The 12,527-nt window shown below is 47.7% G+C and overlaps 1 protein-coding gene across 1 annotated transcript; it reads left to right on the forward strand.

The window, feature by feature from the left end:
* Nucleotides 1-3,607: 3,607 nt before the first annotated feature.
* Nucleotides 3,608-4,974, forward strand: N7481_004586 (camp independent regulatory protein; the record flags this gene model as incomplete). The annotated part of the gene is made up of 3 exons (XM_057263805.1): nt 3,608-3,867; nt 3,896-4,335; nt 4,370-4,974. 3 exons carry the CDS (start codon nt 3,608-3,610, stop codon nt 4,972-4,974), a joined length of 1,305 nt encoding a protein of 434 aa, XP_057125466.1.
* Nucleotides 4,975-12,527: the final 7,553 nt, after the last annotated feature.

The raw sequence follows: 12,527 nt of genomic DNA on the forward strand, positions 1-12,527 counted from the left end.
ACGCTTTCGCTTTCACTGGGTCTCTAGGGATCGGTCCGTGCGCGAGTTCATTGAATCAAGAAGCTTTGCGCGACCTCGCGCCTTTCGACGTAAGCGTGTATCGGGTGCTTCGGCTATGCAGCTCCACCATTGGTTGAGTTTGCCTTTTTTCTGATTTGATTTCTGGATGGAAAAGACGAGACTTTCCTTAATACGATCGAACCAAGCCACCTGCAAGGTGGTCTATAAGGCTCGCTGCATTCTGCATTGTGGGTGGCAGCGGGAAATTGACAGCCGCTTAACCTTATCGCTGAGTCAAACAAGACTCAGCGACCATGGTCTCCAAATTAGGACATACGGCGGCGTTAGATGTCATGTACATACGATGGGGCCAGTCATACCCCGAAGCGCTCCTACACTACTAGTTCGCACACCTCGCCCCGAACTACAGCCGAATTACCCATTATGTATCGTTAATCGCTCTGGTTTGCATGCGGAGAAACACAAGCACATATTGCGTTTAACCAAAAATAAAATTAAGATGTAATCCGTATTAGGTAGTTGAATTACGTGGCATCTAAGCTTGTCGGCCGTGCATCTTCATCCCACGTAAACTTAGACATGGATCAACCCAGGGCTCGGGAGGGAAGAGGAGGCCTAATTTAAATGATCGTCGCAACTCACAGGACACAACATATGCTTGGTCCTTTTTCCCATTTGGAGCCGTGTTCTCGTCTAGCTTTGCGGTCAGCAGTGGTTGAATTTTCTAAGCATCGGCCGCGTCACTATGGGAGTCTAGATACGAGGAGTTTCGGCTTTACGGAATACGGAGTACTCAGGATACGAAGTCCGAATCACGAGCTCAAAGGATTAAATGCCACGCTGGCCACTTGTGGCTTTTGGGTCCTCCCTGAGGGGGACTTGGCTGAGCCGTTTGTGTCGCAAGGAGGCTGATGCCGAGCGAACCGCTCTGGTCCGGTCATTATTAATGACAAAGTGGGGGGGCGATCGGGTTTCTCTGGTCACAGCAGTGCTAATGTCCGATAGTCAAGTGGGTTTTGGCCTCCACCAGGCACTTTATCTCCCCCGGTTGTCCCCATATCTTAACTGTCGCCATTTTCCGACCCGAGCCATGGATTAGATAGTAAACTCCGTAGGGTAGGTATGTTATGGATATGTGGATATACCTGCAGGGATACTTAAACATATATCAGGTGTAAGATACCATACATAGATACTATATCACGCAGATCTATTGTCTACACCCTGAACATACTAGGTAACACATAGCTATGGATATTCCAAATACAGTTATACCACTATGCGACCGCAGGGTTTTTTAAAGGAAGGTCCTGCGAGGGTATGCATTAATTAACCACGGAGGACGGAGTATGGAGTAATCAAAAGGGAATGATAAAACAGGTATTGCCTCTCCCGGCCTAGCCCATGCCAAGCATCGAACGAATAAATCAGACTACTAATAGCACGTAGAAACGGACTGGGGTGGATGCGGCCTTTCTAAGCGAGCATAAAGTTCAGCGCCGGCCTCCTCGTGTCGGATTAAGCTTAAGCTTCATCGAGCAGCGCACTAACCACCTTCAACCAAATCGCCACTTTGTTTATTTGATACAGAATGGATTCATTTTATATACCCATACCACTACTCCGTATCTGAAGATTCACTAGGCAAATACCATGGACTTCCAATCATCGTCACATTCTCGTTTGTCTTTGCAGGGTAAACTTCCCAGTCCACAAATTTCAATCTCGCCAGCCAGGAATGGGGCTGCCTTGTGAAGGGGCAGCCAAGGCTCGCGAATAACCTTACTGCACTCACCGACCCCACCATAGGCGGTCTTAGTCCAAGCCACCGTAAGCTTAGCCAAGGCCCAACCAAGAGCTTCCAAGCCCAGCACAGCCAATATGACGAACACAGTAGGAAAGGTGTCTTGCTTACCCGATCGCAAGTAGATACTGTTTTTAGTAGTCTTACTCCGTAGATAGTGCAGGAACCTTAGAACCTTAGAACCTTGGAACATTGGAACATTGACGTGATTTTCCTTGCAGTACAGAGTACTCTGAACAGAGTAGACCAATTTCCATTTGTAGGCTACACAGTATTTTATCGTACAGCTGTATACATACTTTACCGTATTCTTTTCTTTTCTCTAGGAAGTTCTAAGGTATCCATTTCAATGAATGTTCAAGTTCCTTTAGATCAACAGCCCCCTTCAAGTTCAGCCTTGCCACTGACCTCCATTCGTTTGCCTATTTCTATGATGTGATCCATGGTTCCCATGCATAAAAAGTCATGCGATACCAGCATCTTGGATTTGAAATCAGAAGTATGCATCGCTCGGGATTTCCTTTTCTTTTTCCATTGGTAATCTTTAATCTTTAATCTTAATATTTTTTTCAACATTTTTCGTTTTTTGATTAAGATTTCCCTCTGGCTTTAACTCACATCTGCTTCCTTGTTTTTGGCCCTTCCCCCCTCCCCTATCCCATCTGGATCGTCATTCGCACTCCATCTTTCAACCTTAGTTGCCTTTCTCCACCCAACTCTGTTTTCCAGAGGCTATTGTATTACCATTTTTGAAAAAACCTTTTTCTTTTTTTTCTTTGTAAAATTCAAATTCAAATTCAAATTCAAATTAAATTAAATTAAATTTATTTTATTTTATTTTAGGATTTTCCCCTTCCTTTCCCTTCCCTTTTCTGGCCCTGGTCCATACATTGTCTATTTCTCGCCCTTCGACCCATTCTTGGAAGCTCGGCGTTTAGCAACTTCCGTCCGATCGCTTGGCTCGCCTTCCACTGCTCGGTTCCCTTATTTAACCTTCTTTTGATGATTCCTGATGTTTCGGCCACTGATTCATACTTATCGCAACCCTTTTAATACCCCCTTTGTATTTAAATTCTTCATATTGACCCTGACTCAACCTTCTTGGAGTCTTTCCCTCCTACCTACTCCTTTCTGAGACAAAAGCCTTGGAGGGCCTAAACCCACACCTTCTAAACCTTGTAATCAGTGACCCTCTCTCCGTGTTCCTGTCGGCATTCTTTACGGCCGCTTCAACCCACCTTTTTTCCCTCGCCCCACCAACACAATCTCTGCAGGCCTGGCGCTCAGTCATTTACCCTTTTGGAAAAATTAAATTTCAAAAAATTAAAATCGAACAAAAGAAAAGAAAATTACGCCAACCTAACCTTGTTAGGTGACGTAAAAAAAGCTCGGCCATACCCACATATCCACTACTCAGCCTACCCCATACCCGATCAACACTGACTCTCGGATCCTGGTTCCTCTTATATACCTGTTGGAACCGCAACTCTCCACTTCTGGCCTCTTTCCTCTCTTTTCCCCAATTTGATCGACCTCCTCTCTTCTTGTACTGTTCTTGTACTTGTTCGGTTATATACCTAGAGGATTGCCCAGGGATTAAAACCCCCCCACTAACACAGCCACAACAATATCCTCCTGGTTATCGGCTTACTTCGCTGGGATCTTGTGTCTTCAACGATCAGAACTGATCATTCACTCTTCACTCCACTCGCCAGGTGAAACAATCTGGCCATCGGAGCTCCTCTCACCCATCCGGGTCAGCCATCAATACACAAAGCTTGGATGGAGACCTACTACGGCCACGTCCGCACCCCCGCGGACGCAATCATTCTATTCGAGGCTTGTCGCATTGGCCTGCTTCCACGAGTGCAAAGACGACTCTCAGAAAAAGAGCGACAATCGATTCGATCGGGCTCAGTATTTGTCTGGGATGAGCGAGAAGCTGGCATGCGGAGATGGACCGATGGCAAGTCATGGAGCGCCAGCCGAGTATCAGGCAGTTTTCTGACCTATCGCGAAATGGAGGGCAAACGTGGGGGGGGGTAGCGTCTCACAAAGTTCGGTATCAAGGACGGGGAAATCACCAGAGAGCAGGGGTAGTGACGACGATCGAGGGGACGGCACAGATGAGGGCCCAGATGGCTACCGATATAAGCCCGACGGCCTGATGAAGCAGTCCTTCAGTATCACCACTTCCACTGGCCAGCACCTTCACCTCATCAGTTACTACTCGCGTTCGCACCCTTCTGCCGCCAACCTGCAACAACCAACCACCGATCCCGCTTTGCGACATGTGCGACCCCAGAAAGGCCTGTACCCTGAGTCAACAGTCAATGACCAACAGAACCTCCCTGTTGTTACCCGCGGCCCGATGGCCGGCGCAACGGCGTATCCCATCACCCCTCACCCGATGAGCGCCTATGCTGCGCGCGCCACCCACGCCCCCTCATACACGCCGCCATCCTACGCCTGGCCCCCCCACCCCGCTTGCAACCCCGCCTACTGTGGCCGTGCCTCCATATGGCGCCTCCTACCTCCCACCAGTATCAGCGACAAACGGCCCACCGGGACCTCCAGGGCCTCCGCCATATGGACACCCGCACCATCAACCACAACCTCACTCCCTGCCGCCACCTCCCCACGGCATGCCAGGCCCATATGAACGACCTGTCCATATCGAACCTGCTCATTCCGCTGCTCCGCCATCCATCGTCCCTCAAGGATACCCTGGACGTTCACCACGAACAATGCACGAGCTCCCACCTCAACAGCAAAAAAGCCCGCGATATGCAACCGTCCCAGACCCTCGAATGGTTTCACCCCGAGTCGCAGCAGGCGCCATCCAGCCATCCAATGCGATGGCCCACAACAGTCCTCACCTACTGAAACAGACCCCGCCCATCGCTCCGCAACAGCTTGGCCCCATCGGCACATCACCGAAGCCCGCTGAAGGCAATGGCGTGCCCGGGATCGGTGCCTTGGTGAGTGGGACATCGCTTGCCCCCATTACTACGATGGGCGCTCCTGCTGGTGCCCCCGGAAGCCCACCTGGTTCTCGTCCGGGCGTTCGAGATATCCCTCATGACAAAATCGGGTTTGGTGGAGAGGATACGAGGGCGCTGCGCCAGCTGGACCGAGTATTCATCTGATCTGATCTAATTTTGATCAATCTGATTTCTCCATGTCCGCTCTCAATTTCAACACCCAAAAGCTCACCTTACGATATCCTTCTTCCTTCGCCTTTTTCATGAACCCTTTTTACAGTTCAGTTTCTTGAATGTCGTTGCAAAAATTTCTTGATTCAACTGGTTTCTGGATCTGGGCGCACTTTTCATCTGATATCCATATTGCTTGTCTTTTTTACGCCTTTTCTCCTGTTATTTGTGTATGTGTTTTTTTAAGCATTTTGCATGGGTCGGTTTTCTGCATTTCCTGGTTCATGTGTGATATGGTCACAGCTCATGGGTCACGGGTATTTCATTTCTGCATTGGGATCGGTACACACGGATAGGATACGCTTTTTGTATTCGGCCATTTGGTCAATCGACCTGTTATATCTTTTATTGTTTTCTTTAATTCCTTCGTACATTTCGTAGCTCATGTAGACCTCGTTTACTATGGAAATATTCCCTCTTGTTATGATACTGATATAGACCCTTTCGAGACCCCAATGTAATGACCTGCCAATACTAGTATCATGTCAATATACTACCTCGTACTCAAGGTCTTACGGAATTCCGAGGAAACGTTATTTAGCAAGGATAAATTATGAGATGAAAGCAACGAAAGACTCAAATAGGACCTATGGAGTATTGTCTTGGGCGCTCCCACTGACACAGTCTCGGTAGATAATGCTTTCACGGCGTTGAACTAGTACCAGTGACACCTCGCTGAGTCCTGGCTGCTCGGTATATGTGTATTCTGACAGTAGGGAGATGTAGATTGAGTAAATTGGCCTTGCAGTTTTCTTGGAATTTGAGGGACCGAGTGGAAATATACTAGTACTAGCTACCTCCATCGCCTGGAAGAAACCCTGACTGTCGAAGAGCTCCCTCCATCTCGTGATGGTACATTGACAAAGCTGATGTTTTTATTTCACATCGGAATCGGAGATCACAGTACGGTCTCAACAATATGGCCGCGAAACGTTCGAAATAGGCCAGTGATTTAGGTGTTCAACTTTTGATAGAAGGTCCGGTGAATTGCTTGAGTATCAAGGCGCGATGTAAAGTGGGCTTGTAGGAGAGGGGAACCAGCTGAATTGTGTTAAATGGAAGATACAGAGGGAAGAATTACTGAAATATTCAAGTAACTAGCAGCTCTCTGGTGTATGAAGTTTGTGGGGGTTAGGATATCGGTATATACAATGATTTAAGCCATTGAGGCCCATGGCTGTATAGAACAGGGCGGATCCATTGACACCCCATTCCACATCCGTAAGAATAACAGGGCATAATCACGCTTTGCTCAAAAAGTCACCTGGGTTGCGAATACTAAGCTCTAGATCCATGTCGGTATGACAAGGCGAAGAAATATACTCTGGGGCATCTGGGTGTCTAGCCGTGAAATAGAGTTACGACTCGGAGGTCATGGTAAGGCATTGTAGATATTGCCCGTGTGAACTGCCAAGGCCATGTGCTCATATGGCCACTCGTGAGTTGCTTACATTGTGGGGTATGCTTTCATCTTGGTGTCCTCCCAGGACCGATCATCATTATCATCTTTAGTGCATCGAGCACCTGGGCAGCGTCATGAAAACCGTAGATGTTCCAAGGTTTAGTAGCAATGAAGGTCTTCTCCTCAAGTTCATAGTATCCATGGATTTTATCAAAATATATTTTCGTACATATCCTACCTTGCTGACTACTATTATTGTCAGGTATCGTGGTGCAATCGGCCAGGGTGTGCCTTTACCAAGGCCTCGACAGGGATTGTTCAAGATGAGTACTTTCAGCAACTTAATCAGAATTGAAAGCTCGCTGGGTATGCTTGCATGCATCTTCTCCCTTATGAAAACCGAACATCCTAGTACTACTCCTTCACTCGACTCGGCCGGACAAGTGACGAGACTTCACGCTATATCGATATCATACTATCATGTTATTCACCGAAACCGTGATTTATTTTCATATCTACTTAGTCATTAAAACCTGCTCCATAGAAGCTCCTGAGCTGTTTTGATATCTGGGAGGTATACGGATGTTATTGAAGCTGACCATGCGGTATTCAAAGTTTGATGACAAGAATGTGACGGACTATGAAACAACGGCAAAGGCCGTTATTTGGTATTATTAAGTGCCCACGGTAGTCGTTGAGATTTTACCTTTACGTGACAAGGCACCTAGAGAATTCAACAGGGGGTTCCACCTACGTATATGGTTTTTTTTATTGCAGGTGTACAAAGCCTCAAATACTATGTCGGTCTCGACGTCTGCCAAGGTCTAGTCCACAGACGCCGTCTACTTAGAGTAATTGACGGGTTTTTATCAAGTAGTTGAGTGATATTCTCTACTCTCCTCTCGAATTGGAGCCATGGTGCCATCAAATCTATCTCATGATATGGCTTCCGAAAAATTTCTGATGGTAAAAGCTCCGAGTAATAGAATTACTGATATGGAGATTAGAATTGGAATTATTAAAGTTACCTTGTCTGAATTCATAACATGAGTGCTACTAGTATGGGCTGTTACGAGAATGATGATTCATAGTTATCCAATCAACCCGCACCATATGCCTTCCTTTATATAAAACCCTCAAATCGCTCAAAGATCAACAGTCTAGCTCTAGACCTAGGGCCAAGTTGACCGACTTTATACGAGCGCGCCTAGACTACCGTGTCCGAGTCGTGTTCACCACCTGGGCACGCTCCACCTCAATGATAACCTGGAAAATAAATCGGCCCAGAAGCAGATTCCCGGAAGTTTGCGGTGAGGCCAATTTGCTATTTGTCGAAAGACTTTTGGATATATACGAAACTTGAAGTAGACTAGTATATATAAAACTACTATAGGGCCCAGCTAAATCATGGTTCGCTTGATGGAGTGCCCCGCCATGAGCGAGAACAAAGCCGAGAAAAACTTGCCCCGGAAGCTGTGGTATTGAAGAGCACGAGGATATAAAGCAAAGGAGCTCAAGTAATTGATTCAAAAGAACATATCACTCGTCACTCTAGTCCGAAGGCTCCGATAATATTCTCTCTGAAATTATTTCAGCATTATCCATACCTAATGGAAGGGCTCGGCAGATATACTATTCAAGTTTCTCTTTACTGCTTCTATTACTATGGAGAACAACGACTCAGCACTCTGAACCCTAGAGAGCCAGGAATGGATACAACAAGGTTAGATAGACTCCACTATTAGATATACATGAACGTAAATACTAGAAATAAATCCCATCATATCCTGATTAAAAGTGATAACTCTTCTATGTAGACTCGGGACACCATTGCATCTCCATACGTTAACAGCAGATAAAAGTTTGTTTGAGACTCACCATTTGGTATAGAAGATCCCATTATGAGGGATAAATACTATGAGTGGATTAGAATTAGAGGAGGCATGAGGCTGTGCGATTATTTAGCTCAATAATTCTAGTTATTCTTCGAAATGAAACCACACTTGGATGCATTCTAATTAGCTTATCGTTGTTCGATTTTCAATGAGGCAATTTTGTTATCTTCAAAGTATTTTGTTTTGAGACAATTTCCTTAGTTATGAGGTATTTTCTAGTTGATTATTTCTCTATAGTATATCGCTTAAAAGAGTCTCGAGGGACCCTCGGATCGACAGGCCAGACCGAAGGCAAGGGCAATTGCGAACGATCGATCTCGACCCAGCTGCTTGGGAAAAACAGGCTAAAATTGGCTGGGCATTAATAGCGGCCAGCAAAATTACCCGACGTGGTCCGGCTTTGTTCGCGATTCAGCTGACATGAATCATGCAGATTTTGGCACATTTACCTTGTGGTTAGGATCCACGCGCTATGAGGTAGATGCAAAGACTATTGTCACCTCACAGACAGCCGACAACAAGAGCAGACTAGAACCACTAGATCGTGTTTCGGTATGTCGGCTGTTCCGAAGAGGCTCTATGTACAAATCGCGGCAAAGTAAAGAATCCTGGATCGCTTCAGCACTTTTCCCCTAGACACTTCAAGGATGCATGGTTGCCTGTATGCCATTCTGGTCACCAGCCCAGCACAGCCCCTATTTCCAGCTCCGTGGAGATGGTTGCCAAGTTAAGTTCGCCACCCCAGGGGACAGATGTTTCTTTTTTCTCGTATTGTGTCCGGCAACTAAGGTCGACCCGTTCACTCGGGACCGGGTTAGCGACCAACTAGTTATTTGAACTAGGAGAGGGATATCACCATGTGCCAGGGTTATGGCAGGTTCTTTCGACCCAGTAGTTCGAGTGCATGCAATTAAGACTCTAGTGATGACGCGCAGATGTCAGGGCGAATCGTATGCCATGATAAATATGCGCAGATCATGGCGTGATGGGCTTTATCACGATTCCGTCCCGGGTAATTGGGACAACAGGGGCTTAATTCGATCTATTGATTTCCGATGTATACAGCTCTTCACAACAGACGAAGCGAGTGATTTCTACTAGAATATTTAGATTAAAATTGAGTTAGTAGAGAGACTAAAGAGACTGACGGAAAATTCGGGAGAAAATAAGGAGAAATGGTCAACAATCTCAACCTCCCTCCAGGTGCTGTCATGGTCTATCTCAAAGATCCAATCATAGTTAATCGACCTGTCAATCATACCCATCCCAGTAGTGTGGGATACTCCACTTACCGGTAAGCCCTACATCACGCTCATACTATGTGTTCCTCGGAGATGCAAGAGCTACTCGTGAATTCGAGCATTGGCTTGGCCCCAAGATCGAGCAGACAAAACTATCGGTCGCGGGAGGGCTATTGATAATAGATCGCCAGTTGATAAATATGCCAATATGCAGCTTTGATGCGATGCCAGAATGAGTGGTCAGGAAGCTTTTCCTGTTAGATGAGCTTGGTCAAACTATTGCTTGACCACGATCAGTGACAGCCAACTGGTGGTATGTGAGCGATCTTGATCCACTCGGTGGCCCGAACGAACTCTGGACGTTGCGAGCTCATTTTTCTCTGCCCGACCGATTGAAATTTTTCTGTGAAAGAAAATTGGCGGACGATGGGATGTAAATTCGAGGGTTTCACGAGGTATTCGGAATTTCAGTCCTTTGAACTGGACAATAAAGGGGCTGCAGGCCTTAACACTCCGGGAATCGACGAATGCTTATTCAAAATCAACCGCGTCTCATTCGCTGGTCAGATATCCATTTACCCCGTACGAAAGAGGACTCACGCTGTACGTCGTACGAAGCACACGCGACAGTGATTCCATGAGGTTCCATGATTCAAGTTTTTCATGCAGCCACTGCCTTGCTCTCGCCCCCATCTTCTGGGGGGGGTTCACGGGGTCGGGCGGCCCGCAAGCTGCCGCTCACAATTTAATCATGGACAGAGGTACGGAGTACAGTACTCGTACACGAGTTGGTGGCTGAGCCTGGGCGCGCCGGCTTGTACTAAAAAAAACCAAATTGGGGGTGGATTGAGTAAAAGGAAAAGCGGGGGCCTGGATGGTCATCGTGCGGCATCGCCATTTTCCCTTACTGGCGAAGGCGGCAGCTGTAACCTAGACGCGAGATGAGATGGATATGATGGATATGAAGCCGACCCAGTAGGGCCGACAAGGGTGCCAGTGTGGATGAGTGGGGAAGTTAAGAATATCAACCAAGATTGTAAGCAGCGCTATCCATAGATGTCTCAGGAATGTACGGAGTACCGATCGCCCCGTTTCTATGTGGGCTGCTGACCGCTGGCGATGGTGGTTTTCTACGAAATTTTGACATATAGCAGGGCTGTCATTGGCGAGAGGGCTAGACTAAGTATAAAAAGAGACAAAGTCTTGGTCAGTGCTCCGTGGACAGAGACTTCGTTTATCTTTACTCCTCGTGGAGATGGTCTAGTCGGTCAATAGCGTTGGGAAGGAGAATACCAAAATTTATATAGACACTTTTCTTTATTTGGGGCTGTTCCTCCACGAACCAACGGTGGCTGGATCATGCTTATGTGCCATGCCCTTAGTATATTAGCGCTATTATAGGTTGAACTGGCCCGGGGACCTGCTCTAGACTCTTGAGCATCAAGCCTCGTCTCCATCCCGTGTCACAGAGCGAAAGAAACACCAGAGAGACAAGAGAGGGTCAAGAGGGTCAAGAACAAACAAAAAGACCACAATTACGTCGGATCGACCGAAGGGGGGGGGGCCCGTTCTGGCCCACTTCTCCACTCTGTCCTTCTCCACCCGCGTCCGAGACCAGTTCATATAAATGATTGGATGGTCAGTCTGCACCAAGAGGCCCAAGATCACTGTCGTTGCTGCATGCCAGCCAATCCAGCCGGGATCATCAACATTCTCGGAATACCTGCTATATTAGTACACGAGGTCAGGTGGATCATCCTTTTTAGTTCGGAGGCGTCATCCGCACGAAGCGCCAGGTACGGAAAACAGAGGGACCAGCTGGGGGGCATCAACAAGCAGTTGTTGAATTTGTTTAATTTTACTAGCATATCGTCTCTTTTCTTTTGCCGCTTCCCCCCCCCAACCCAACCCCCACCAGGAACACGAAGTCCATGCGCGACCGGTAGAACGAACGAACCTGCATCGAAGGACAAGGCTATACTTCGGCGGCACTAACCGGTGGTTCACCCCCACTCCGCTCACAAACGGGGAGGAATTGTGGGCGGGAACAACCTTCATTCTTGTCAATTAGAGTCACAAAGGGACGACCCGCCTGGATTGTGCGGGTGGTGGGTTCATGGACAGGGGACAAGGAGACAGGGGTATGGAAATGCAACACTTCTTCCTACTCTATGCGAGGGTCGCCCCGCGTCGCGGAGAGAGTGCAGCTTATACTGGAGACCAGACAGACGCAGCCTGTCTGCAACACATTCCAAGGGCGCATGATTGGATCCCGCAGTTTAGTGTCAGATCATACACTACTGTAGACTTTGCAGGGCGATCTCTTCTCAAGACACCCGAGAAAAAGATTGACTTAATTTGCCATATGCCATATGCCATTTGCCATTGGATGGGGCGGAGGGAGAAGAGGCCCCATCGGATTGCATAAGGTCGTTTGACCAGCTGGCTAGTCGTCTTGAACCGACCAGACTAGCCCACTCGAGCCCTGAGCGCCCGCAAATTCCGGTACCTGGCCTGAAGGGGACTAGAAGGCAACTAGCAAGGATCGCTGCTGAAACTCTCGCGCGGATTTGCCTGGGAGAGGCCCAACTGGGTCTCAGCTGATGCGAATGGAAAATGGCTAAATGGTAGCTTACCCGTTGGGGGGCCACTCCGATCATACGAGGAGACCGAGGAGACCAAGGGAGGGTCATCATTAACTCCAGACGGGTTATGGTGAGAGTTAGCCCATTACCCAGTTGAGCGGCCGGCAGATTTTCTGAGTCCTGTGCTGTGAGTGAGAGTGTAATTTGCAGGTCTTTCTCATTCTCGCCACATTCCCCCTCCCTTTTGGAGGGAAGCCAGATCACAAGTCCGATGAGGGCCTGAGCTGGTGGTGGTTAGGATGGTTTGAGGTGACAAGTGACAGTGACAGTGACAGTCACTGTCACGCATGTAGCCTACTCAGCT

Source organism: Penicillium waksmanii, assembly GCF_028829765.1.
Source record: "Penicillium waksmanii strain IBT 27052 chromosome Unknown utg000004l:1.0-5674109.0:1.0-5678898.0, whole genome shotgun sequence".
In the NCBI taxonomy this organism is placed as follows: Eukaryota; Fungi; Ascomycota; class Eurotiomycetes; order Eurotiales; family Aspergillaceae; genus Penicillium; species Penicillium waksmanii.